This window comes from Pecten maximus, chromosome 6 (assembly GCF_902652985.1).
Source record: "Pecten maximus chromosome 6, xPecMax1.1, whole genome shotgun sequence".
In the NCBI taxonomy this organism is placed as follows: Eukaryota; Metazoa; Mollusca; class Bivalvia; order Pectinida; family Pectinidae; genus Pecten; species Pecten maximus.
Window position 1 is genome coordinate 9,142,380 of NC_047020.1, and position 27,944 is coordinate 9,170,323.

Here is a 27,944-nt window from a genome sequence, read left to right on the forward strand (position 1 = left end):
CCGGGCTATAACTCCAAAACCGTTCAACGCAGCTCCTTGAAACTTTCTGTATATATCAGACTAGTGCCCTAGTTGTGCCTTTTGCTATTGCGGACCTTCCATTTTCGGTATTTTTTCTGTCACCATGGAAACTTAATCAAAAATACCAAATTACTGTTTCCTTTTGTTTCCGGGCTATAACTCCAAAAACTGTTCAACGCAGCTCCTTGAAAATTTCTGTATATATCAGACTAGTGCCCTAGTTGTGCCTTTTGCTATTGCGGACCTTCCATTTTCGGTATTTTTTCTGTCACCATGGAAACTTAATCAAAAATACCAAATTACTGTTTCCTTTTGTTTCCGGGCTATAACTCCAAAACCGTTCAACGCAGCTCCTTGAAAATTTCTGTATATATCAGACTAGTGCCCTAGTTGTGCCTTTTGCTATTACGGACCTTCCATTTTCGGTATTTTTTCTGTCACCATGGAAACTTAATCAAAAATACCAAATTACGGTTTCCTTTTGTTTCCGGGCTATAACTCCAAAACCGTTCAACGCAGCTACTTGAAACTTTCTGTATATATCATACTAGTGCCCTAGTTGTGCCTTTTGCTATTGCGGACCTTCCATTTTCGGTATTTTTTCTGTCACCATGGAAACTTAATCAAAAATACCAAATTACTGTTTCCTTTTGTTTCCGGGCTATAACCCCAAAGCCGTTCAACGCAGCTCCTTGAAACTTTCTGTATATTAATTAATAACTCTTACTTTGAGCTTGATATATACATGTATTTGGGTTTTCATACCAACTGCGGGGCGCGGGGGATAATACCAAGCTTTGCGGCTCCTTGTTTGGTTTTGCTTTTTAACTTCCAGAAAAAAAGACAAAAATATCTATCGATACATATCATGTTCTATTATAATGATACTGAGTTAGAACGACAGACATCGCGAATCATACCCATGTCTGGATTAGTTAATATAACGTATTTTTCTTAAATATTTTGTTCAATAATCAATATTGAAAAAGAAATATTTAGCGTATGAATAAAATGGGTCATATTCGAGCGTTCTTCTCATTACACATTGGTTGAAATTCTTTGTTTCCCTCCTACCAGATGCATAATGATTTAGTAAAATGAAAGTAGTTTTTTGGTCTAATAGAGTAATTTCCCTTGGTTGCCAAGATGGCTGCGCCCATGAGAGTGAGGACACGAAGGATATGTCGATTTTGTAAATTCTTCCAAACTTCGTATTTACGCTGCTGGTCATCTCATACAAAAAGATCGTAAGTGATGGTACATTTGCGACGATACCATATACATTGCTGTTAGGTTATGGTAGATAAATGCACAGACACTAGTCTCTGTTATGCACATTGATATTGTATGACTGAACTTAGTATTGCCCGGTACATCTGTAGTGATAATGATACTGCAGTTACTTCAAGGGGTATTGCCGAGTGCAATGGCCGACACCATCAGGTGACAACAGGTTATTCAGAAAACATGCATAGAAGCATTTTCACACAAAAATAGTTATTATTTCACTGACGATAATAGAGGATAAAATAATGGGGAAATGTGGCAAAAGTGAAATTTGTCGTTTTCGGTAAAAGTTTTCACATATTTTGTTCACGGGGCGGCAGTATTTTCGTTTAATGAAATATATATTATTTTCCTACACGTGTGTTATCCTGTACCTTCATGTATGTATTTTGTCAACGACAACCTATCAAGCTTTTTGGAGAAACTGGCGATAAACATCACAAGACCACGATCAATTCCATGTCCACAATATCCAAAACAGTAGCTGAGGTGACAAGGCTTTCTGGGTATGAATGAAATACTTGTAGCACGTGCATGCATGCATGAGCGCAATTCTTCATATAGCTCAGAAGCCACCTACACTGTATTGTCAGGTAGTAATGACTCAGTTCATACAAAGCTTCGTCACCTCAGCTACTGTTTTGGATATTCTGGACATGGATATGAATGTGGTTTTGTGATATTTCCCGACAGTTTTCTACAAAAAACTGGAAAATATGTAATAACTTATACAGAAAATGACAAATTTCACTTTTGCCAACATTTCCCCATTATTTCATCCTTTATATTAACGTCAATAAACGACTAATTTTGTGTGAAAATGTTTCTATGCACATTTTCTGAATAACCTGTTTTCACTTGATGGTGTCAGCTTTTTCCCTCGGCAATACCCCTTAAACGTTTTTGTTCAGACTTACAGGTATCATTTGTAGAAACAGAAAATCTTGCTATATAAGCATGATATAAACATTGTTTATTCCGACAATTATGATGAAAGGTGCATTTTTTCTAACTGATATTTATGAGCTAGGTAATTATAATTAAAAAATTGAATAAATAAAAATAAATAAATAAAAATCAATAAAAATAAATGAATAAAAATACACTCTAAAATATTACAAAAAACTTCTTTATCTGATGTAAATTTCATGTTAATTATCAAATAGCATATTTTTATGGAGGTTCTTTTGAAAAGATGAAAAGTTGAATACTTACTGATTTTTTTTTCAGAGAATGGAAAGGGGTTGTGGGATTAGAAATCCATGCTCAGATTTCAGCAGAAAGTAAACTCTTTTCTGGAGCTTGCACTAAGTATGGTGGAAGTACAAATAATCAAGTTTCTTTGTTTGATGCTGCCTTTCCTGGAACACTCCCTGTAAGTCAGCAGACCTAGTATATATATCAAGCTTATACAGTGTTGACATATTAGATTTAGCAAATGAAGAATTTATTTCAAATAATTAACATTTAAACTTTTCTGTCTTTTCGTAATAAATATAGAGTAAGAGATAGAGAAGATTTGAGAGAAAACAATGTAATTTTCTCAAGCAAACTAGTATGTGATGATGTACCAATCTGTACATGGTCACAAGGGCAGATGACTCCCCATATTACAAAAAGACAGAATAACTGTGTAATAGCGTTCATGTTCTAAGTTCAGGCTCTGCAGCATAACTGACATTTTTATAGCTTTGTTCTGAAATCCTATTTATGAATATCAACAGCTAATTTCTAAGGTTTTCAGAACAGTTTAGTATTTTTGGTATTCTTATACTATAGTAACAAAGTTTCAATTATCTACCAATATATTGGGCCATTCTCATTGGGTAGATATGTACATGTAAAACAGTTATAAACCAAGTTTATTAGACTTTTTTGAAGATTTGAAGCAACCTTGAAAAAAATATGATGTTGTACATGATAGAGTAGCAACTATTATAAAGAATAAATATATTTGTATCTGTATAAGTATTTTTTGTATATTATCTTGAAATATGATTGATCTGTTATGTGTTTGATATTATAAATGCTAGTTTCTTTTTATGACAAAAAAATATTGATGAAAAAGATGTGAGCTTTCAAAAAGATCTATTTCAGATGTGTTCTGTAATGACTAAATGTGATATGTTATGTTCCCACTATTCAATGAGTATTTTTTTTATTACTTTTCTGACTTGCAGGCAATCAACAAGAGGTGTGTAGAAGCTGGGGTCCAGACCGCCCTTGCTCTTAACTGTCATGTCAACAGAGTGTCAAAGTTTGATCGTAAACATTACTTCTACGCAGATCTGCCTGTGAGTTTAGTGTTATTTGATCGTAAACATTACTTCTACGCAGATCTGCCTTTGAGTTTAGTGTTATTTGATCGTAAACATTACTTCTACGTAGATCTGCCTGTGAGTTTAGTGTTATAGAATATTAAATTCATTGTCTATTTTGAGATAAGTGTAACTGTGCAGTATCTTAGGCCATGTTTCCTCTGGCCCTGACACCAGACTTAGACATTCAAGACATCTGCCAGAATGTCTAAATCTGGTGTCAGGTCCAGAGGAAATTTGGGCAAGCAGTATGTCTGCTTATAGATATATTGATTGTGGGAGTAGACAAATGGGGACTGAATTAGCAAAATAAACCTTAAAGAAAAAGTAGATTTTAATGGTAAAATAAATGGTTCAAAATTATGAAAAATATACTATAATACATGTATGTTATATAACATATCTATTTAAATAACATTTTATATACTGGGAATAAATATGAAATCAGTTTGATCTTGAGTACTGATGCTAAAGATAAGCAGCATTTTAAGACATCCACAAAGTTGCTTATACCAGAGAAAAAAAGTTTAATAATTGAATTTTATCCTCAGGCTGGCTACCAGATAACTCAGTTGAGCCAGCCCTTAGCCAAGGGGGGATCACTCCGGTGTCCTGTCTTTACAGAAGATGTCTCTCCAAAACGTCCTTTAAATTACATGACTGTGGGACTGGAGCAGATACAATTAGAGCAGGACAGTGGAAAGAGTATACACAATGAGGTCGATCAACAGAGTCTCATAGATCTTAATCGAGCAGGTAAGCTATTTATATATGATAGTCGATAGATATGTAAAGATCAGAGTGAGGCTTCTGTTGTTTCTTAATATTAAACAGACATGTATTTGTAACTAGTGCTTACTATTCGGTATCAATACTTACAGTGAAGTACCCAACTTAATATCCACTTATTTCTACCTAGTGTGACAGTATTTATCCTACAATAATTATGAAGGAATGTACATGGTTAAAGCTATATGATCTAGATTATGACCCATACCTTTTATGTGTTTATGAAAGGTGAATGTGGTATTCACTACACCACCTGATCACCTGTCCATTTTTATCTGACACAGATATGGAAATAATTAGTCCCATTCTAGCGTTCTGGTGTAGATCACAGATCACTTGATGTTTATATCTGTTACACTAGTTGCCCTGATTATAAAGTCTCTTCATTATTTACATGTGTAACAGAGGTATTAGTTTGGGATCAAACCCAGTACCAGTTGTAGGCTTGATGTAAATACTTAGTCACTTGATGGTTTATTGTAGATATTGTTGTTGTGTAAGGAGTTACCGTACCTCAGTATTTTACATCTTTTGTAGGTGTTGTTATAATTTAGGGATTCATATCAGTATTTTACATCTGTTGTAGGTGTTGTTATAATTTATGGGGTCACCTCAGTATTGTACAGCTGTTGTAGGTGTTGTTATAATTTATGGGGTCACCTCAGTATTGTACATCTGTTGTAGGTGTTGTTATAATTTAGGGAGACACCTCAGTATGTTACATCTGTTGTAGGTGTTGTTATAATTTAGGGAGACGCCTCAGTATTTTCTATCTGTTGTAAATGTTATAATTTAGGGAGACGCCTCAGTATTGTACATCTGTTGTAGGTGTTGTTATAATTTATGGGGTCACCTCAGTATTTTACATCTGTTGTAGGTGTTATAATTTATGGGGTCACCTCAGTATTTTACATCTGATGTAGCTGTTGTTATAATTTATGGGGTCACCTCAGTATTTTACATCTGCTGTAGGTGTTGTTATAATTTAGGGAGACGCCTCAGTATTGTACATCTGTTGTAGGTGTTGTTATAATTTAGGGAGACGCCTCAGTATTGTACATCTGTTGTAGGTGTTGTTATAATTTAGGGAGACGCCTCAGTATTGTACATCTGTTGTAGGTGTTGTTATAATTTAGGGAGACGCCTCAGTATTGTACATCTGTTGTAGGTGTTGTTATAATTTAGGGAGACACCTCAGTATTGTACATCTGTTGTAGGTGTTGTTATAATTTAGGGAGACGCCTCAGTATTGTACATCTGTTGTACGTGTTGTTATAATTTAGGGAGACGCCTCAGTATTGTACATCTGTTGTAGGTGTTGTTATAATTTAGGGAGACACCTCAGTATTTTACATCTGTTGTAGGTGTTGTTATAATTGAGGGAGACACCTCAGTATTTTATATCTGTTGTTGGTGTTATAATTTAGGGAGACGCCTCAGTATTTTACATCTGTTGTAGGTGTTATAATTTAGGGAGACGCCTCAGTATTTTACATCTGTTGTAAGTGTTATAATTTAGGGAGACACCTCAGTATTTTACATCTGTTGTTGGTGTTATAATTTAGGGAGACGCCTCAGTATTGTACATCTGTTGTACGTGTTATAATTTAGGGAGACGCCTCAGTATTGTACATCTGTTGTACGTGTTGTTATAATTTAGGGAGACGCCTCAGTATTTTACATCTGTTGTAAGTGTTATAATTTAGGGAGACGCCTCAGTATTTTACATCTGTTGTAAATGTTGTTATAATTTAGGGAGACACCTCAGTATTTTAAATCTTTTGTAGGTGTTGGACTCATGGAGATTATTACAGCCCCTGACATGAGGTCTGGATTAGAAGCTGTGTCATTTCTAAATGAACTGATTGGAATCCTTACCACTATATCAGCGTGTAACTGTAAAATGGAAGGTATGTTTACATTGTAGTTTGATAGCAATTTGTTTGAAGAACAAAAAAATTGATAAAGCACATAATTGAAAAGAATGATTATGGGGTTAATTTAATGTTGATAATGTAAAGAAATTTTGGAACCTGGTACAGATTGATAGAGAGATGTTCATTTAATATTAATCTTTCTTATCATTCAATATACACACCTCACAAAATGGAATTGGTGATACTATTTGAGGAAGTTTTAATTCTTGTATGAAATGTAAGCATATATATGGAAGTTTGAATAACAATAAATATACAAATAAGTTTAGTACTTTGTACTGTACAACATATACCAATCCATACTGTATATCATCATATTATTATCAAGGATCTGAACCCCTGTGTGAGACAGTAGTAGTACCTTGTTGTGTTTGGTTTCATGTGTAGAGGGATCATTCCGAGTGGATGCTAACATCTCAGTCCACCGACCTGAGGAACCTTTAGGAACCAGAGTAGAAGTGAAGAACCTAAACAGTATCAAAAGTGTGAAGAACGCCATTGGTATGTAGCGTTGTCATGTCAGCCATTGGTATGTAGTGTTGTCATGTCAGATAAATAAAGCCATTGGTATGTAGTGTTGTCATGTCAGCCATTGGTATGTAGTGTTGTCATGTCAGATAAATAACGCCATTGGTATGTAGTTTTGTCATGTCAGATAAATAACGCCATTGGTATGTAGTGTTGTCATGTCAGATAAAGAACGCCATTGGTATGTAGTGTTGTCATGTCAGATAAAGAACGCCATTGGTATGTAGTGTTGTCATGCCAGATAAAGATCACCATTGGTATGTAGTGTTGTCATGTCAGCCATTGGTATGTAGTGTTGTCATGTCAGATAAATAACGCCATTGGTATGTAGTGTTGTCATGTCAGATAAAGATCACCATTGGTATGTAGTGTTGTCATGTCAGCCATTGGTATGTAGTGTTGTCATGTCAGATAAAGAACACCATTGGTATGTGGTGTTGTCATGTCAGATAAAGATCACCAATCGGTATGTAGTGTTGTCATGTCAGATAAAGAACGCCATTGGTATGTAGTGTTGTCATGTCAGCCATTGGTATGTAGTGTTGTCATGTCAGCCATTGGTATGTAGTGGTGTCATGTCAGCCATTGGTATGTAGTGGTGTCATGTCAGCCATTGGTATGTAGTGTTGCCATGTCAGATAAAGATCGCCATTGGTATGTAGTGTTGTCATGTCAGATAAAGATCACCATTGGTATGTAGTGTTGTCATGTCAGATAAAGAACACCATTGGTATGTAGTGTTGCCATGTCAGATAAAGAACACCATTGGTATGTAGTGTTGCCATGTCAGATAAAGATCGCCATTGGTATGTAGTGTTGTCATGTCAGATAAAGATCGCCATTGGTATGTAGTGTTGTCATGTCAGATAAAGATCGCCATTGGTATGTAGTGTTGCCATGTCAGATAAAGATCGCCATTGGTATGTAGTGTTGTCATGTCAGATAAAGAACGCCATTGGTATGTACATGTAGTGTTGCCATGTCAGCCATTGGTATGTAGTGTTGTCATGTCAGATAAAGATCACCATTGGTATGTCGTGTTATCATGTCAGATAAAGATCACCATTGGTATGTAGTGTTGTCATGTCAGCCATTGGTATGTAGTGTTGTCATGTCAGATAAAGATCGCCATTGGTATGTAGTGTTGCCATGTCAGCCATTGGTATGTAGTGTTGTCATGTCAGATAAAGATCACCATTGGTATGTAGTGTTGTCATGTCAGATAAAGATCACCATTGGTATGTAGTGTTGTCATGTCAGATAAAGATCGCCATTGGTATGTAGTGTTGTCCATGTCAGATAAAGATCGCCATTGGTATGTAGTGTTGTCATGTCAGATAAAGATCACCATTGGTATGTAGTGTTGTCATGTCAGATGAAGATCGCCATTGGTATGTAGTGTTGTCATGTCAGATAAAGATCGCCATTGGTATGTAGTGTTGCCATGTCAGATAAAGATCGCCATTGGTATGTAGTGTTGTCATGTCAGATAAAGAACGCCATTGGTATGTACATGTAGTGTTGCCATGTCAGCCATTGGTATCTCGTGTTGTCATGTCAGATAAAGATCACCATTGGTATGTCGTGTTGTCATGTCAGATAAAGATCGCCATTGGTATGTAGTGTTGTCATGTCAACCATTGGTATGTAGTGTTGTCATGTCAGATAAAGATCGCCATTGGTATGTAGTGTTGCCATGTCAGCCATTGGTATGTAGTGTTGTCATGTCAGATAAAGATCACCATTGGTATGTAGTGTTGTCATGTCAGATAAAGATCACCATTGGTATGTAGTGTTGTCATGTCAGATAACGATCACCATTGGTATGTAGTGTTGCCATGTCAGATAAAGATCGCCATTGGTATGTAGTGTTGCCATGTCAGATAAAGATCGCCATTGGTATGTAGTGTTGCCATGTCAGCCATTGGTATGTAGTGTTGTCATGTCAGCCATTGGTATGTAGTGTTGCCATATCAGATAAAGATCGCCATTGGTATGTAGTGTTGCCATGTCAGATAAAGATCGCCATTGGTATGTAGTTTGTCAGTCAAAAATAACCCATTGGTATGTAGTGTTGTCAGTCGAAAAGAAAAACATTGGTATGTATGTTTTCATGTCAGATAAAGAAAAACCCTTGGTTTAGTGTTGCCATGAGCCATTGGTATGTGTTTGTCATTAGATAAAAAACACCCTTGGGGATGTAGTTTGCCAAGTCAGCCCTTTTATGTATGTTGTCATTTCGGAAATCGCCATGGTAGTAGTGTTTGCCATTAAAAATACGCCTTGGTTGTAGTGTTCCCTGGATAAAGAAACGCCCTTTTGGATGTATGTTGCCATGTCAGATAAATAACCTTGGGAGTAGTGTTTTCTGACCTGGGATGTACTGTTTTCATGAGATAAAATCGCCTGTGGTAGTAGTGTTGTAGTCAGATAAAAATCGCCCTTGGAGTTGTTGTATGTCAGCCCTTGGGATATAGTGTTGTCAGTCAGCCCTTGGTATGTTTGTTTGTCTGCAGATTGGGAGTATGTTGTATGTCAATAAAAATGCCTTTTTATGTAGTGTTGCCATGTCGCCATTGGTTGGAGTGTTGTCATTCACATTGGATGTTGTTTGAGTCGCCATTTGGTTTAGGTTTTCTGTCAGATAAGATCGCCCTTGGGGTTGTAGTGTTGTTGTCACCCTTGATTTTTGTGTTGCCAAAATTTAGATAAAAAAATCGCCATGGGATGTGTGTTGCCTGTCAGATAAGTCGCCATTGGTATGTAGTGTGTCAGTCAGATAAAAAAAAAGCCTTTGGTTGAGGGTTTTCATTTAATAAAGAAAACCCTTGGTATGTATGTTGTCATGTCAGATAAAGAACACCATTGGTATTGTGTTGCCCGTCAGCCCTTGGTTTGGTTTCATGTCAGCCTTTGGGGATTTAGTGTTGCCTTTTCAGATAAATTCGCCTTTTTATGTAGGGTTTATGTCAGATAAAATCCCTTTGGTATGTAGTGGGGCCCTGTAATAAGATCCCATTGGAGGGGTTTTGTCAGCAGCCATTGGTATGTAGTGTTGTCATGTCAGATAAAGATCGCCTTTGGTATGTAGTGTTGTCATGTCAGATAAAGATCGCCATTGGTATGTAGTGTTGTCATGTCAGCCATTGGTATGTAGTGTTGTCATGTCAGCCATTGGTATGTACTGTTGTCATGTCAGATAAAGATCGCCTTTGGTATGTAGTGTTGCCATGTCAGCCATTGGTATGTAGTGTTGCCATGTCAGCCATTGGTATGTAGTGTTGTCATGTCAGCTATTGGTATGTAGTGTTGTGATGTCAGCCATTGGTATGTAGTGTTGTCATGTCAGATAAAGATCGCCTTTGGTATGTAGTGTTGTCATGTCAGATAAAGAACGCCATTGGTATGTAGTGTTGCCATGTCAGATAAAGAACGCCATTGGTATGTAGTGTTGTCATGTCAGATAAAGATCGCCTTTGGTATGTAGTGTTGCCATGTCAGATAAAGAACGCCATTGGTATGTAGTGTTGTCATGTCAGATAAAGAACACCATTGGTATGTAGTGTTGTCATGTCAGCCATTGGTATGTAGTGTTGTCATGTCAGATAAAAATCACCATTGGTATGTAGTGTTGTCATGTCAGCCATTGGTATGTAGTGTTGTCATGTCAGCCATTGGTATGTAGTCATGCCATGTCAGCCATTGGTATGTAGTGCTGTCATGTCAGATAAAGATCACCATTGGTATGTAGTGTTGTCATGTCAGCCATTGGTATGTAGTGTTGTCATGTCAGATAAAGATCACCATTGGTATGTAGTGTTGTAATGTCAGCCATTGGTATGTAGTGTTGTCATGTCAGATAAAAAACACCATTGTTATGTAGTGTTGCCATGTCAGCCATTGGTATGTAATGTTGTCATGTCAGCCTTTGGTATGTAGTGTTGCCATGTCAGATAAAGATCGCCTTTGGTATGTAGTGTTGCCATGTCAGATAAAGAACACCATTGGTATGTAGTGTTGCCATGTCAGATAAAGAACACCATTGGTATGTAGTGTTGTCCTGTCAGATAAAGATCACCATTGGTATGTAGTGTTGCCATGTCAGCCATTGGTATGTAGTGTTGTCATGTCAGATAAAGATCACCTTGGTAATGTAGTGTTTTCATGTCAGTCATTGGTATGTAGTGTTTTCATGTCACCCCTTTGGGATGTAGTGTTTCCATGTCAAAAAAAGTCGCATTTTTATTAGTTTTTGTGTGTCAGATAAAAAAACGCCCTTTGGTATGTAGTGTTGCCATTAGCCATTGGTTTTAGTGTTGTATTTAGAAAGATCGCTTGGGGTTTTAGGTTTTTTTATGCGGCCCCTTGGGATGTGTTCGTCATGTCGCCATTGGTATTAGTGTTGTCAGTCGTTAAGACGCCCTTGGTATGTAGTGTGCCAGTCTGTAAAGACGCCTTTTGGGATGAGTGTTGCATGTAGCCATTGGTTGTAGTGTCGTCAGTCAGTTTGGTATGTGTGTCTCATTCAGTAAGATCGCATTGGTATGTTGTTTTGTAGTCAGTTTAAAAAACGCCATTGGTTTAGTGTTGCATGTCAGCCATTGGTATGTAGTTTGTCTTCACCTTTTATGTAGTGTCGTCATGTCAGTTTAAAAGATCACCATTGATATGTAGGTTGTCATGTAGGCCCTTGGTATGTAGGTTTGCCTGCAGAAAAGAACACCATTGGTAAAGTAGGTTGTCATGTCAGATAAAATCCCATTGGGATTAGTGTTTTTCCATGTCAGCCATGGATTGGGTTGTGATGTAGCCTTGGGATGTGGTTTTCATGTCAGATAAGACACCCTTGGTATGTGTTTTGCCATGTAATAAAAACGCCATTGGTATGATTTGCATGTAGATAAAAAAAACCATTTGGGAGTAGTTTGGGCCTGTCAAAAAGATCACCCTTTTGTAGTGTTTCCATTCAGCCATTGGGGTGTAGTGTTGTCATTCAGATAAAGAAAACCATTTGGATGTAGTGTTTTTCATGTCGCCATTGGTATTGTGTTGTCATTTGCCTTGGTATTTGTGTTGCCATGTCGTAAAGCGCCTTGGTATGTGTGTTTTCATGCCGATAAAATCACCCTTTGTAGTGTTGTCATGTCAGATAAAGAACACCATTGGTATGTAGTGTTGCCATGTCAGATAAAGAACACCATTGGTATGTAGTGTTGCCATGTCAGATAAAGATCACCATTGGTATGTAGTGTTGTCATGTCAGATAAAGATCGCCATTGGTATGTAGTGTTGTCATGTCAGATAAAGATCGCCATTGGTATGTAGTGTTGCCATGTCAGATAAAGATCGCCATTGGTATGTAGTGTTGTCATGTCAGATAAAGAACGCCATTGGTATGTACATGTAGTGTTGCCATGTCAGCCATTGGTATGTAGTGTTGTCATGTCAGATAAAGATCACCATTGGTATGTCGTGTTATCATGTCAGATAAAGATCACCATTGGTATGTAGTGTTGTCATGTCAGCCATTGGTATGTAGTGTTGTCATGTCAGATAAAGATCGCCATTGGTATGTAGTGTTGCCATGTCAGCCATTGGTATGTAGTGTTGTCATGTCAGATAAAGATCACCATTGGTATGTAGTGTTGTCATGTCAGATGAAGATCGCCATTGGTATGTAGTGTTGTCATGTCAGATAAAGATCGCCATTGGTATGTAGTGTTGCCATGTCAGATAAAGATCACCATTGGTATGTACTGTTGTCATGTCAGATGAAGATCGCCATTGGTATGTAGTGTTGTCATGTCAGATAAAGATCGCCATTGGTATGTAGTGTTGCCATGTCAGATAAAGATCGCCATTGGTATGTAGTGTTGTCATGTCAGATAAAGAACGCCATTGGTATGTACATGTAGTGTTGCCATGTCAGCCATTGGTATCTCGTGTTGTCATGTCAGATCAAGATCACCATTGGTATGTCGTGTTGTCATGTCAGATAAAGATCACCATTGGTATGTAGTGTTGTCATGTCAGCCATTGGTATGTAGTGTTGTCATGTCAGATAAAGATCGCCATTGGTATGTAGTGTTGCCATGTCAGCCATTGGTATGTAGTGTTGTCATGTCAGATAAAGATCACCATTGGTATGTAGTGTTGTCATGTCAGATAAGATCACCATTGGTATGTAGTGTTGTCATGTCAGATAAAGATCACCATTGGTATGTAGTGTTGTCATGTCAGATAAAGATCACCATTGGTATGTAGTGTTGTCATGTCAGATAAAGAACACCATTGGTATGTAGTGTTGTCATGTCAGATAAAGATCACCATTGGTATGTAGTGTTGTCATGTCAGATAAAGATCACCATTGGTATGTAGTGTTGTCATGTCAGATAACGATCACCATTGGTATGTAGTGTTGCCATGTCAGATAAAGATCGCCATTGGTATGTAGTGTTGCCATGTCAGATAAAGATCGCCATTGGTATGTAGTGTTGCCATGTCAGCCATTGGTATGTAGTGTTGTCATGTCAGCCATTGGTATGTAGTGTTGCCATATCAGATAAAGATCGCCATTGGTATGTAGTGTTGCCATGTCAGATAAAGATCGCCATTGGTATGTAGTGTTGTCATGTCAGATAAATAACGCCATTGGTATGTAGTGTTGTCATGTCAGATAAAGAACACCATTGGTATGTAGTGTTGTCATGTCAGATAAAGAACACCATTGGTATGTAGTGTTGCCATGTCAGCCATTGGTATGTAGTGTTGTCATGTCAGCCTTTGGTATGTAGTGTTGCCATGTCAGATAAATATCGCCTTTGGTATGTAGTGTTGCCATGTCAGATAAAGATCGCCTTTGGTATGTAGTGTTGCCATGTCAGATAAAGATAACCATTGGTATGTAGTGTTGTCATGTCAGCCATTGGTATGTACTGTTGTCATGTCAGATAAAGATCGCCTGTGGTATGTAGTGTTGTCATGTCAGATAAAGATCGCCATTGGTATGTAGTGTTGTCATGTCAGCCATTGGTATGTAGTGTTGTCATGTCAGCCATTGGTATGTAGTGTTGTCATGTCAGCCATTGGTATGTACTGTTGTCATGTCAGATAAAGATCGCCTTTGGTATGTAGTGTTGCCATGTCAGCCATTGGTATGTAGTGTTGTCATGTCAGCTATTGGTATGTAGTGTTGTGATGTCAGCCATTGGTATGTAGTGTTGTCATGTCAGATAAAGATCGCCTTTGGTATGTAGTGTTGTCATGTCAGATAACGATCACCATTGGTATGTAGTGTTGCCATGTCAGATAAAGATCGCCATTGGTATGTAGTGTTGCCATGTCAGCCATTGGTATGTAGTGTTGTCATGTCAGCCATTGGTATGTAGTGTTGCCATGTCAGATAAAGATCGCCATTGGTATGTAGTGTTGCCATGTCAGATAAAGATCGCCATTGGTATGTAGTGTTGTCATGTCAGATAAATAACGCCATTGGTATGTAGTGTTGTCATGTCAGATAAAGAACACCATTGGTATGTAGTGTTGTCATGTCAGATAAAGAACACCATTGGTATGTAGTGTTGCCATGTCAGCCATTGGTATGTAGTGTTGTCATGTCAGCCTTTGGTATGTAGTGTTGCCATGTCAGATAAATATCGCCTTTGGTATGTAGTGTTGCCATGTCAGATAAAGATCGCCTTTGGTATGTAGTGTTGCCATGTCAGATAAAGATCACCATTGGTATGTAGTGTTGTCATGTCAGCCATTGGTATGTACTGTTGTCATGTCAGATAAAGATCGCCTTTGGTATGTAGTGTTGTCATGTCAGATAAAGATCGCCATTGGTATGTAGTGTTGTCATGTCAGCCATTGGTATGTAGTGTTGTCATGTCAGCCATTGGTATGTACTGTTGTCATGTCAGATAAAGATCGCCTTTGGTATGTAGTGTTGCCATGTCAGCCATTGGTATGTAGTGTTGCCATGTCAGCCATTGGTATGTAGTGTTGTCATGTCAGCTATTGGTATGTAGTGTTGTGATGTCAGCCATTGGTATGTAGTGTTGTCATGTCAGATAAAGATCGCCTTTGGTATGTAGTGTTGTCATGTCAGATAAAGAACGCCATTGGTATGTAGTGTTGCCATGTCAGATAAAGAACGCCATTGGTATGTAGTGTTGTCATGTCAGATAAAGATCGCCTTTGGTATGTAGTGTTGCCATGTCAGATAAAGAACGCCATTGGTATGTAGTGTTGTCATGTCAGATAAAGAACACCATTGGTATGTAGTGTTGTCATGTCAGCCATTGGTATGTAGTGTTGTCATGTCAGATAAAAATCACCATTGGTATGTAGTGTTGTCATGTCAGCCATTGGTATGTAGTGTTGTCATGTCAGATAAAGATCACCATTGGTATGTAGTGTTGTCCTGTCAGATAAAGATCACCATTGGTATGTAGTGTTGCCATGTCAGCCATTGGTATGTAGTGTTGTCATGTCAGATAAAGATCACCATTGGTATGTAGTGTTGTCATGTCAGTCATTGGTATGTAGTGTTGTCATGTCAGCCATTGGTATGTAGTGTTGCCATGTCAGATAAAGATCACCATTGGTATGTAGTGTTGTCATGTCAGCCATTGGTATGTAGTGTTGTCATGTCAGATAAAGATCGCCATTGGTATGTAGTGTTGCCATGTCAGCCATTGGTATGTAGTGTTGTCATGTCAGATAAAGATCACCATTGGTATGTAGTGTTGTCATGTCAGATAAAGATCACCATTGGTATGTAGTGTTGTCATGTCAGATAACGATCACCATTGGTATGTAGTGTTGCCATGTCAGATAAAGATCGCCATTGGTATGTAGTGTTGCCATGTCAGATAAAGATCGCCATTGGTATGTAGTGTTGCCATGTCAGCCATTGGTATGTAGTGTTGTCATGTCAGCCATTGGTATGTAGTGTTGCCATATCAGATAAAGATCGCCATTGGTATGTAGTGTTGCCATGTCAGATAAAGATCGCCATTGGTATGTAGTGTTGTCATGTCAGATAAATAACGCCATTGGTATGTAGTGTTGTCATGTCAGATAAAGAACACCATTGGTATGTAGTGTTGTCATGTCAGATAAAGAACACCATTGGTATGTAGTGTTGCCATGTCAGCCATTGGTATGTAGTGTTGTCATGTCAGCCTTTGGTATGTAGTGTTGCCATGTCAGATAAATATCGCCTTTGGTATGTAGTGTTGCCATGTCAGATAAAGATCGCCTTTGGTATGTAGTGTTGCCATGTCAGATAAAGATAACCATTGGTATGTAGTGTTGTCATGTCAGCCATTGGTATGTACTGTTGTCATGTCAGATAAAGATCGCCTGTGGTATGTAGTGTTGTCATGTCAGATAAAGATCGCCATTGGTATGTAGTGTTGTCATGTCAGCCATTGGTATATAGTGTTGTCATGTCAGCCATTGGTATGTAGTGTTGTCATGTCAGCCATTGGTATGTACTGTTGTCATGTCAGATAAAGATCGCCTTTGGTATGTAGTGTTGCCATGTCAGCCATTGGTATGTAGTGTTGTCATGTCAGCTATTGGTATGTAGTGTTGTGATGTCAGCCATTGGTATGTAGTGTTGTCATGTCAGATAAAGATCGCCTTTGGTATGTAGTGTTGTCATGTCAGATAACGATCACCATTGGTATGTAGTGTTGCCATGTCAGATAAAGATCGCCATTGGTATGTAGTGTTGCCATGTCAGCCATTGGTATGTAGTGTTGTCATGTCAGCCATTGGTATGTAGTGTTGCCATGTCAGATAAAGATCGCCATTGGTATGTAGTGTTGCCATGTCAGATAAAGATCGCCATTGGTATGTAGTGTTGTCATGTCAGATAAATAACGCCATTGGTATGTAGTGTTGTCATGTCAGATAAAGAACACCATTGGTATGTAGTGTTGTCATGTCAGATAAAGAACACCATTGGTATGTAGTGTTGCCATGTCAGCCATTGGTATGTAGTGTTGTCATGTCAGCCTTTGGTATGTAGTGTTGCCATGTCAGATAAATATCGCCTTTGGTATGTAGTGTTGCCATGTCAGATAAAGATCGCCTTTGGTATGTAGTGTTGCCATGTCAGATAAAGATCACCATTGGTATGTAGTGTTGTCATGTCAGCCATTGGTATGTACTGTTGTCATGTCAGATAAAGATCGCCTTTGGTATGTAGTGTTGTCATGTCAGCCATTGGTATGTAGTGTTGTCATGTCAGCCATTGGTATGTACTGTTGTCATGTCAGATAAAGATCGCCTTTGGTATGTAGTGTTGCCATGTCAGCCATTGGTATGTAGTGTTGCCATGTCAGCCATTGGTATGTAGTGTTGTCATGTCAGCTATTGGTATGTAGTGTTGTGATGTCAGCCATTGGTATGTAGTGTTGTCATGTCAGATAAAGATCGCCTTTGGTATGTAGTGTTGTCATGTCAGATAAAGAACGCCATTGGTATGTAGTGTTGCCATGTCAGATAAAGAACGCCATTGGTATGTAGTGTTGTCATGTCAGATAAAGATCGCCTTTGGTATGTAGTGTTGCCATGTCAGATAAAGAACGCCATTGGTATGTAGTGTTGTCATGTCAGATAAAGAACACCATTGGTATGTAGTGTTGTCATGTCAGCCATTGGTATGTAGTGTTGTCATGTCAGATAAAAATCACCATTGGTATGTAGTGTTGTCATGTCAGCCATTGGTATGTAGTGTTGTCATGTCAGCCATTGGTATGTAGTCATGCCATGTCAGCCATTGGTATGTAGTGCTGTCATGTCAGATAAAGATCACCATTGGTATGTAGTGTTGTCATGTCAGCCATTGGTATGTAGTGTTGTCATGTCAGATAAAGATCACCATTGGTATGTAGTGTTGTAATGTCAGCCATTGGTATGTAGTGTTGTCATGTCAGATAAAGAACACCATTGGTATGTAGTGTTGCCATGTCAGCCATTGGTATGTAATGTTGTCATGTCAGCCTTTGGTATGTAGTGTTGCCATGTCAGATAAAGATCGCCTTTGGTATGTAGTGTTGCCATGTCAGATAAAGAACACCATTGGTATGTAGTGTTGCCATGTCAGATAAAGATCACCATTGGTATGTAGTGTTGCCATGTCAGATAAAGAACGCCATTGGTATGTAGTTTTGTCATGTCAGATAAAGAACACCATTGGTATGTAGTGTTGTCCTGTCAGATAAAGATCACCATTGGTATGTAGTGTTGTCATGTCAGATAAAGAACACCATTGGTATGTAGTGTTGTCATGTCAGATAAAGATCACCATTGGTATGTAGTGTTGTCATGTCAGTCATTGGTATGTAGTGTTGTCATGTCAGCCATTGGTATGTAGTGTTGCCATGTCAGATAAAGATCGCCATTGGTATGTAGTGTTGTCGTGTCAGATAAAGAACGCCATTGGTATGTAGTGTTGCCATGTCAGCCATTGGTATGTAGTGTTGTCATGTCAGATAAAGATCGCCATTGGTATGTAGTGTTGTTATGTCGGCCATTGGTATGTAGTGTCGTCATGTCAGCCATTGGTATGTAGTGTTGTCATGTCAGATTAAGAACGCCATTGGTATGTAGTGTTGCCATGTCTGATAAAGACGCCTTTGGTATGTAGTGTTGTCATGTCAGCCATTGGTATGTAGTGTCGTCATGTCAGCCTTTGGTATGTAGTGTCGTCATGTCAGATAAAGATCGCCATTGGTATGTAGTGTTGTCATGTCAGATAAATAACGCCATTGGTATGTAGTGTTGTCATGTCAGCCATTGGTATGTAATGTTGTCATGTCAGCCTTTGGTATGTAGTGTCGTCATGTCAGATAAAGATCACCATTGATATGTAGTGTTGTCATGTCAGCCATTGGTATGTAGTGTTGCCATGTCAGATAAAGAACACCATTGGTATGTAGTGTTGTCATGTCAGATAAAGATCGCCATTGGTATGTAGTGTTGCCATGTCAGCCATTGGTATGTAGTGTTGTGATGTCAGCCATTGGTATGTAGTGTTGTCATGTCAGATAAAGATCACCATTGGTATGTAGTGTTGCCATGTCAGATAAAGAACGCCATTGGTATGTAGTGTTGTCATGTCAGATAAAGAACACCATTGGTATGTAGTGTTGTCCTGTCAGATAAAGATCACCATTGGTATGTAGTGTTGCCATGTCAGCCATTGGTATGTAGTGTTGTCATGTCAGATAAAGAACACCATTGGTATGTAGTGTTGTCATGTCAGCCATTGGTATGTAGTGTTGTCATGTCAGCCATTGGTATGTAGTGTTGCCATGTCAGATAAAGATCGCCATTGGTATGTAGTGTTGCCATGTCAGATAAAGATCGCCTTTGGTATGTAGTGTTGTCATGTCAGATAAAGAACGCCATTGGTATGTTGTGTTGCCATGTCAGATAAAGAACACCATTGGTATGTAGTGTTGTCATGTCAGATAAAGAACACCATTGGTATGTAGTGTTGCCATGTCAGATAAAGAACGCCATTGGTATGTAGTGTTGTCATGTCAGATAAAGAACGCCATTGGTATGTAGTGTTGCCATGTCAGATAAAGAACACCATTGGTATGTAGTGTTGTCATGTCAGATAAAGAACACCATTGGTATGTAGTGTTGCCATGTCAGATAGAACCTCTGTTTAAGCTTCATCACCTCTTCTCTAATCTGGGCTCTTACTTCCTTTTATGATCCGTTGATCAGTTGAGCTCTTTCCCCTCGCTGAACCTCTGTCAGCTTTGTGCCGTTACTAAGCTAGGCTCATTATATTCTGTATTCATGACTGATATAGAGTCTGCGAGTTTCATTTGCCTTACTTATCTTGGCTCTGTGAGCACTATATTCCTGGCCGATTTTGGCTCTGTGAGCTCCATATCCCTGGCCAAATTTGTCAATGTGAGTATTACTGCTTGTACATGACGATGAAATGGGAAGAAAGTAGTTAAATAAATCAAAGAAATGTTGTGTGTTAGTCGATTAAATCGAGGAAAAAGTTGTTTGTTAATGCATTAAATCTAAGAAAATGTTTGTTAATCCACGGGAAATGAAAAATGTAAGAAATTGTTTTTATAGACCATAGACAATGAAAAGTTTAAGACGTTGCATTTTAATCCACAGATTATGAGATAAAGAGACAAACACAGCTGTTACAACAGGACAAAAGAATTATTAATGATACACGATCTTTTGATATAGCATCGGGGTAAGTACTATTGTAAACAGTGTGTGTGGGGAGTTAAATTGTGATATCAATAGGTAGACATGCAGGCCTGCATGGGTTATATTCATAATCAATGCTCCTTTCTTCAGATAGGATGATCAATATTGTGAATTTACGAAAATATGGAATGTGTTGTAATAAGGACGTATGTATAGATTACAAACACAATTAATTTAAATTGTGCATTAAATTTTAGTCTGTAGTTATAAGAAATAATAAACAAAGCTTTTACTTAACTTCATAGACCTATTCCGATAAATAATATATATTGCAATGAGTATTCAACGTTAGTAGGTGTAAAGTATTGTACATACTTACAGCTGCTGGGATCAAACAAACTCATTACAATTCAGTTTTTTTTGTGAATATTTTATGATTTGTAAAACCTATTTTATACAATATGTTAAGGTTCACACTTCCTATGAGGGACAAAGAAATAGAACAGGATTACAGATTTATGCCGGAACCAAACTTACCACCACTGCATGTGTATGATAATGCCACTGTCCCTGAAGGGCTTCATTCCTCACAGATTGTCAATATAGATGTTCTTCAACAACAATTACCTCCCCTTCCAGCTCAAAGAAAAGAAGAACTAGTGAAGAATTACGGTTTACCTGACTTATATGCACACAGAATTGTGGTAAGGAGACTTTTTTATGTACAGATTTTACGGATCTAATTTTTAGTGTTCAGTAATAGTTGCACAATGATATCATATATAAACACTGTGTTACATAGGATTTAATGCATTGATCGAGGCTGCAGTCAAGATCACAATGACATGGGCCATTAAGACCAGTGTTTTATTATCATAATTGTAACCATGGAGACTACAACATTTCACTGTCAAAATTCAATGTCTCTTCCATCTAAAGGATCACACTATCTGTACTGAATGAAATGTGTTTGCCTGTAAAGTCTGTCATAACAAGCTGTATAAATATGAGTTGAATCATATGGCTTGGTCATCAATTTTAGATTCATAAAAAACATGGGTAAAATCCCTCAAATTCTCTTCTGAGGTTTAGTTTTTCACAACAGAGCTAAAGAACTAGCATCTTGTCATTTACTACCTCACCTACGTATATCTAAAGGACAAGTGAGCTAGCTCATTCCTATGGTGTGGTATATCTGTCCACTGATGAACTTTTCATTCAATGGACTTCTTCTTAGAATCATGATATTGGGGCACTGGCTTCCTAGGTGGAAGCTCTACAATTTTCCAAAAAGAAATTAATTTGACAAGTATCTAAGGTCACTGTGTTCATATTTTTAAAAATAGTTAGATAATTTCTTCTCAGTAACTGGAAGAAATTGAATCATGATACTTAATTAGCGCACATGTACATGTAGGTATCTGGGAATAAGCCTGATAGATTTTGTAAAAAATAAATGGCCTTGACCCATATTCAAGGTCATAGGGTTTAACTTTATTAAAAAAATTATAAAGCAACAATGCAAAGAGATATTTAATCTGAAGTTTCCCTGTGTTTTATTGGCCTTTTAAATATCTGATATGGGCTTACTAACATCAGAACTCCTTCCATAGTGGAAACGGTGTGTGTGTGTTTTCAACTAATCAATACCGTAGTATGGATAGAAAATAACAATTATCGAAACATCAAATATTTTTTGACATACCTGACTATACATACATTTCGTGTTAATATTTGTATTGACCACATTCATGTCACCTGTCATGATCTCGCGTGACACAGGGTAATACTCAGGCTGAAAATAGTTTCCTGTGAGATTTTAATCATATGAATCATGACCTGTTTATGTGTGGTGACATGTATGTCTATATATAGTCAGGTTTTTAAAACAGTGATGGCGGTATTCAATAGTTGAAAACACACTGAAGCGCTGACCAGAGAGCCGGTTGTTTGTCCCCCATTTTCTCTATGGCAGGAGTTCTGTTGTTAGTCGGCCCATTTCAGATTTTCAAAAGTCGACAAAACTTCAGAAACCTTGAGATTAAGAGGTATTATACATATTGTATATTATTAAATATTAGAGTTTTTTTCACAATTAGGATTTTTTTTATTTCGCACATTGTGTGGATCAAGTATTGGGCAAAGGGTGTTAATCAAGGATATGTTTTCACTGAAGGAAAAGACATCTCCAGTAATTAAGACAGATTATAACAATACCATTTAATTTTGTATAGACAGCTAGCTAATAGTGATACAACTGAAAAATGTTGTGACACGTGTCAACTCTTCTTACTGCTGAATAGACTAACTTACTAGGGTAAAGGAATAGGAGTTACTGCCCTTTCATTGCTTGACATAGAGAAATATCTTTTTGACGTATCACAATTACTAACAATGTCCTGCTGTATCTATGGTTGGCGATCAGACTGATGATGTGAAGGTTGCTGAACATTGTAAATGTGGCTGTAACGATGAAGTATTTATTGGTTCTAGCTTACATTGTACATGTTCATTCTGTACATAGGTGAAGCCAGGTATGACAGAATTTTACAAAAAAGTTGTTGAGGCCAGACCTACAGACCCTCAATATATAGCAGTTCGTATGATGGGAGAACTGTTAGGCTTAATGAATAAACGGAGCCTTGAATTCAAGGATGTGTAAGTATCAATTCTGTACTATTTAATTATTTCTTAACTCATTTGCAAGGAACCTATTAGGTGAATTAGGTCTGGGGTAACATAAACAATAGGTATTGTAAATTAAAATAAAGTATATGATCTCGAGGGACAGATACCGGCCTATCAGGGGAACAACTACATTGTCTTTATCGTAAAATCTAATACTAAGACAGACACTTGGAAATATAGTGACAAAATGATGGATGGTATATCTTAAGCATATTCTAATAGTAAATTTTGAAAGCATTAACTGGGACATACAATGTATACATATGTATATGTATAATGTCCCTGGCAACATGTTAACAGCTTTGTTTTGTTTAACTGAATTGTAGCTTCCAATTTATATATCTTAATTGACAAATTCCATTTCATTATTATGCAGATATAATTTATTCAGTATTATGTATAATGTTTATCTCATATTCCGAAATAAGATCCGTCACATATCACTCCTGTATTTTGGAGTTTTATTTTGATGTACATTTACTTCAGTATTTCAGGATTTTATTTTGATGTATTTATTTTATGCCAGTTTAACAAGTGTAACATTATGTATGTCATGCTAAGCCTGAATTGACAGTTGGATAGGTATTGTTGGATATCAATTCTAATTGATAACTACATATTGAATGACTACTTCCATTGTTTACAGAAAAATGAGTCCAGAGATGTTTGGGGAGGCATGTGATTTGTGTAATCTACGTGTGATGTCAGTGAAAAATTTTATGTGGGTAAGGAAAATACATAGCAATTTATGTACATGTCTTTAGATATATTTGTATGTCTATAGGTATATACATTAAAAAACAGATATATTTATATCATCCAGTAGCATACATTATCCAATAACATAACCAATAAAATCCCTTTTAATATTCATATTTGATATTGGGTCTGTAGCATGCTGGGGTGAAGGGCTACCAAGTTTGTTCAAATGAATGACCTTGACCTTTATTCAAGGTCACAGGAGTCAAATATGTTAAAATCTTTAAATGACTTCTTCTCAATAACCAGGAGGCCCAGATACTCATGCTGGAGTAAAGGGCTACCAAGTTTGTTCAAATGAAAGACCCTGACCTACATTCTAGGTCACAGGGGTCAAATAGGCTAAAATATTTAAATGACTTCTTATCAATAACCAAGAGGCCAAGAGACTTGGTATTTGGCCTGTAAAATGCTGGGGTGAAGGGCTTGCAAGTTTGTTCAAATGAATAACCTAGATCTACATTCAAGGTCACAGGGGTCTTATAAGCTGTATTATCTAAACAATGATTACTCGATAGCCAAGAGACTCCGAGACCTGATACTAGTATTTTGTCAATTGCATTCTGCAATGAAGACTAGAAAATTCATTGACATGAATAAACTTTACTTTAATATGTGAATAAAGTGGTTATCAGCATAGCATATGCAGAAATGACCTAGATCATCTTCAAAGTTGCTGTAGAGCCAGGTGAGCAGTACAGGCCTATTGGTCCTCTTGTTACACATCATAATATTGTAAGTCTGCTTCCATATATAAATAAACTGTTCCTGTGGACATTAAAACTCCTAAATTCAATGTAAAATTGTCCTGTGGGTAATTTAATGTATTGTCCTGTTGGTAATTTAATGTATTAATTGTCCTTTGGGTAATTTATTGTATCAATTGTCCTTTGGGTAATTTATTGTATTGATTGTCTTGTGGGTAATTTAATGTATTGTCCTGTCGTCAATATTGAATGAATTGTCCTGTCATCAATTTAATGTATCAATGGTCCTGGGAATAATTTATTTTATTGCATTTTTGCCAGTGAAATACAGAAAAATTATCAAACTAATAAAAACTTATATTTTCACTGCAGCGATGAGCAGTGAAAATATAAGTTTTGCAGTGAAAATATAAGGTTTTCCGTTTTTGACCAATCAGAACGGACCTTTGTATTCACCTCATTGAAACTTGCCAATTTTTTCCAGTCGAAGCGGAGATAGATAAATGAGTTATTTTGCTGTATTTCCTAAATATTCGGACTAGTTTTTGACTAAATACTCGCTTGACGTTAGCCATTCATGAACAGATTCTCCGATAACAGCAGAAAACACTTATCAGTCCTTTCAAAATGGCGCCGGCAAGTTGACGTGGAGTAACGTCACAAAGAGATGACGTCATTACTGATTCCCGCACTTTTTGACAATATTCATTTTCAATGTTTCCATTTTTTTTTAAGTATTTAAGCATTGATGTCATTTTTTTTAGTTTCATCGGGGTATGAAACAAATTTTGTTTGCAAACTGTATGAATCCGGGTAACGGATTCTAAAAGAAGTTTGCAAACAAAATTTGTTTCATACCCCGATGAAACTAAAAATAATTGACATCAACGCTTATAATTAATTTTTGAAAATGATTTTCTGATTTAAAACATGTTTTATGTACAATTTTACTCTTTTTAAATGGGATTCTTTTTCTCAAATCAATACGCAACGTCAATTGTCGTATTGTGACGTCACATTTTTCGCGCCATTCTCGGAATTTCTTTCATAGAAGAATGAAAAGAATTTTTCGACCAATCAGATTTGAGTATTTACCATGAAAACAAAGAAAAATTAATTATAGAAGAATGAAAAGAATTTTCCGACCAATCACATTTGAGTATTTACCATGAAAACAAAGAAAAAATAATCATATGAAATACAATAAAAAGAAAATTGAATGGTTTCCTGTTAAATATAACATATATTTCACTCGTATGACAGAATATTTCTATATTTCTCACTGGTGCTTCGCACTCGTTAAAATATCGATATTCTGTCATACTCGTGAAATATAATTATGTTATATTAAACGGGAAACCATTCAATATCCTTTATATATTGTCCTGTTGATAATTTAATGTATTGTCATGTAGGTAATTTAATATATATATACGTTTTTCTTGTATCAATCTTGGTGAAAGGTATGTACCATGGTTGTTTTCATTCAAATTATCATCTTTGTCAGTAATTTATTTTGATACAGGGTAGCTATTAAATATAAAGAATATGTTTTGAAATATTATATCAGAAACATTACCTTACTGTAATCGTACATAAACAACATAAAGAAACTGCAGTTAGTGCGATCATAATTTAGTGGAATGCCTACAATGGGAAAAGCTGTAAAATAAATTTATCTCTGAAATACATACCTTGCCAACATATTCAGTAAATTGTAATTCAGGTTTTGGATGAGCTGTTGGAAAACCCTCCATCAGAGGCCCGTTTAAATCACATTAGACAAAAGAAATTAACGGGAAATAAAGATCCCTTACAGCTGGAACATATCTGTCAACAGGTCTTGGATGAGTTTGAACAGGGATCCAATCCGGTAATATTGTCTACTCTCTCTTTGATTATATTTCACATAATTATTGATTTATATAGATATGAATTGAATGTAGTTTATTTCCTTTGCTACACAGTTTTAGCCATGTCAGGTTTAAACGGAAGTGACACCCACTTCTGGTTATTGGTTAAAGAACAAATTATGAACATCGTCCTATACCAAATGTTTTTTTTATACAACATAATTTAGAAGTATAATTTACTGTAATTGGAACTATTATCGGCTGTTGAGTTTAAAAAAAATCACCATCATCACTCAACATAATGAAACAATAATAACTAAAGATGAATGTACAGGAAACATAGGATTTGAAGTATTGTATCACGTCGATGACAAAAGTGTCATGGTTGAAATATATGCATATTTATTAATTCAGTTTATGTGTTAAGATTGTTAAAGGTTTTTATTGTGCAATGTTAAGCTACTACTGTAATATTTGAGTTCATAATTAACAACAGATAAACTCTTAAAACACTATACGATTAGAGAGCAACCATCTTCTAATAGTTATATTGATGACATAGTTATCTTTCATATATACCTGTTGCCGGCAATACTAAGTAGGTCATAGCACAGGCCCAGGGGACCTTTTGATTGTTTAAGTACACATTATCGGTCGCCTCTTGTGCTACTACAAAGAACATGCAATTTCGACCAAATTGGTTTGTGGGCAAAATTTCTTCCTGTTTTTGTAACAGGTCCTTTTAGAATGTTTTTTACCTAACATTTTAAAAGATTGCCTCAATGTTTGATTAATTAGAACACGATCGTTATAAAGTGAAGCTGTGATTAACATGACATGAACAGTATAACTCAGCTTACATTTATCATTATCAACCACATCAACAAAAAAATCTACGAAATGAGATGTATTGATTTTGTATTTTTGTCCATTTCAGAAAAAGGCAAAACTTAAACGAAATCAGGAAAACCTATTAGATTACTTAGCCAGTCAAGCTAAGAGGAAATCTGTTGATGTTCGTTTTCAAAGTGCAAGGGTAATTCTCAAACAGCTTCTGAACAAACAGTGACTGAAAGACAAACGCGAAGTTATTCTGTATATGTTTAGAACAAATGTGTTCATTCCACATGTAATGGAGGAACAAATTTAAGAACATTGTGAAAATGATGTAAATTTAATATGAAATGGTGTGTCAAATAAAATGATTAATATGCTAACATGTGTCCAAAATTGAATTTCTTATGTATTATAATGGAGCAAAATTAAACAGGAACACATACATTATATAATATTTGTATATTATCAGCTCCAATATGTAGTTACTCCCCTTTCTGATTTGCTCCAAACTCAAACTATCATTACACTACAGGTATATAGCGCTACACTGTCTTATTACTAATGTATTAAAACAAATAGTAATGTCCATCTTACACTATTCAATGTTTTATATCTCACAAATGATTGTTCAAACATTAAATATTAATGAAAATGAAGGTCTTGCACAATACTCTAGAATTGAAATACGTGTACAATGTAAATGGCACTATAATGAAAACAAGTAATGCTGTTCATGCATGCAGGTTTTTTTTTTTTTTTTTACTTTTCTAAGGCAAGTTAACAGTACCAAAAAATGTTGTTATAAACCAATAACACCGAGAGCTATTGTCACGTGATAGTAGAATAAATCACCTACTAACCACGACATACATCAGATCTGATTGACTGACCATGGTAGCTACTGTATGGCCAGTATCAATCGTTTGAAAAAAAAACTGTTCATTCAACATGTTTTTGAAAAGTAGGAAATCATTCGGATGTAAAAGCATTTAAGGATTAACTTGGATA

At 36.6% G+C, this 27,944-nt stretch overlaps 1 protein-coding gene across 1 annotated transcript; it reads left to right on the plus strand.

Moving 5' to 3' along the window:
• The first annotated feature begins 1,141 nt into the window (after positions 1 to 1,141).
• LOC117328894 (glutamyl-tRNA(Gln) amidotransferase subunit B, mitochondrial-like) lies at positions 1,142 to 27,316 on the plus strand. Its single transcript, XM_033886497.1, has 12 exons — positions 1,142 to 1,268; positions 2,539 to 2,683; positions 3,489 to 3,602; positions 4,178 to 4,382; positions 6,203 to 6,325; positions 6,740 to 6,853; positions 20,051 to 20,135; positions 20,562 to 20,796; positions 22,617 to 22,750; positions 23,427 to 23,505; positions 25,973 to 26,119; positions 27,037 to 27,316. Exons 1-12 carry the CDS (start codon positions 1,168 to 1,170, stop codon positions 27,166 to 27,168), a joined length of 1,614 nt encoding a protein of 537 aa, XP_033742388.1. The 5' UTR covers positions 1,142 to 1,167; the 3' UTR covers positions 27,169 to 27,316.
• Positions 27,317 to 27,944: the final 628 nt, after the last annotated feature.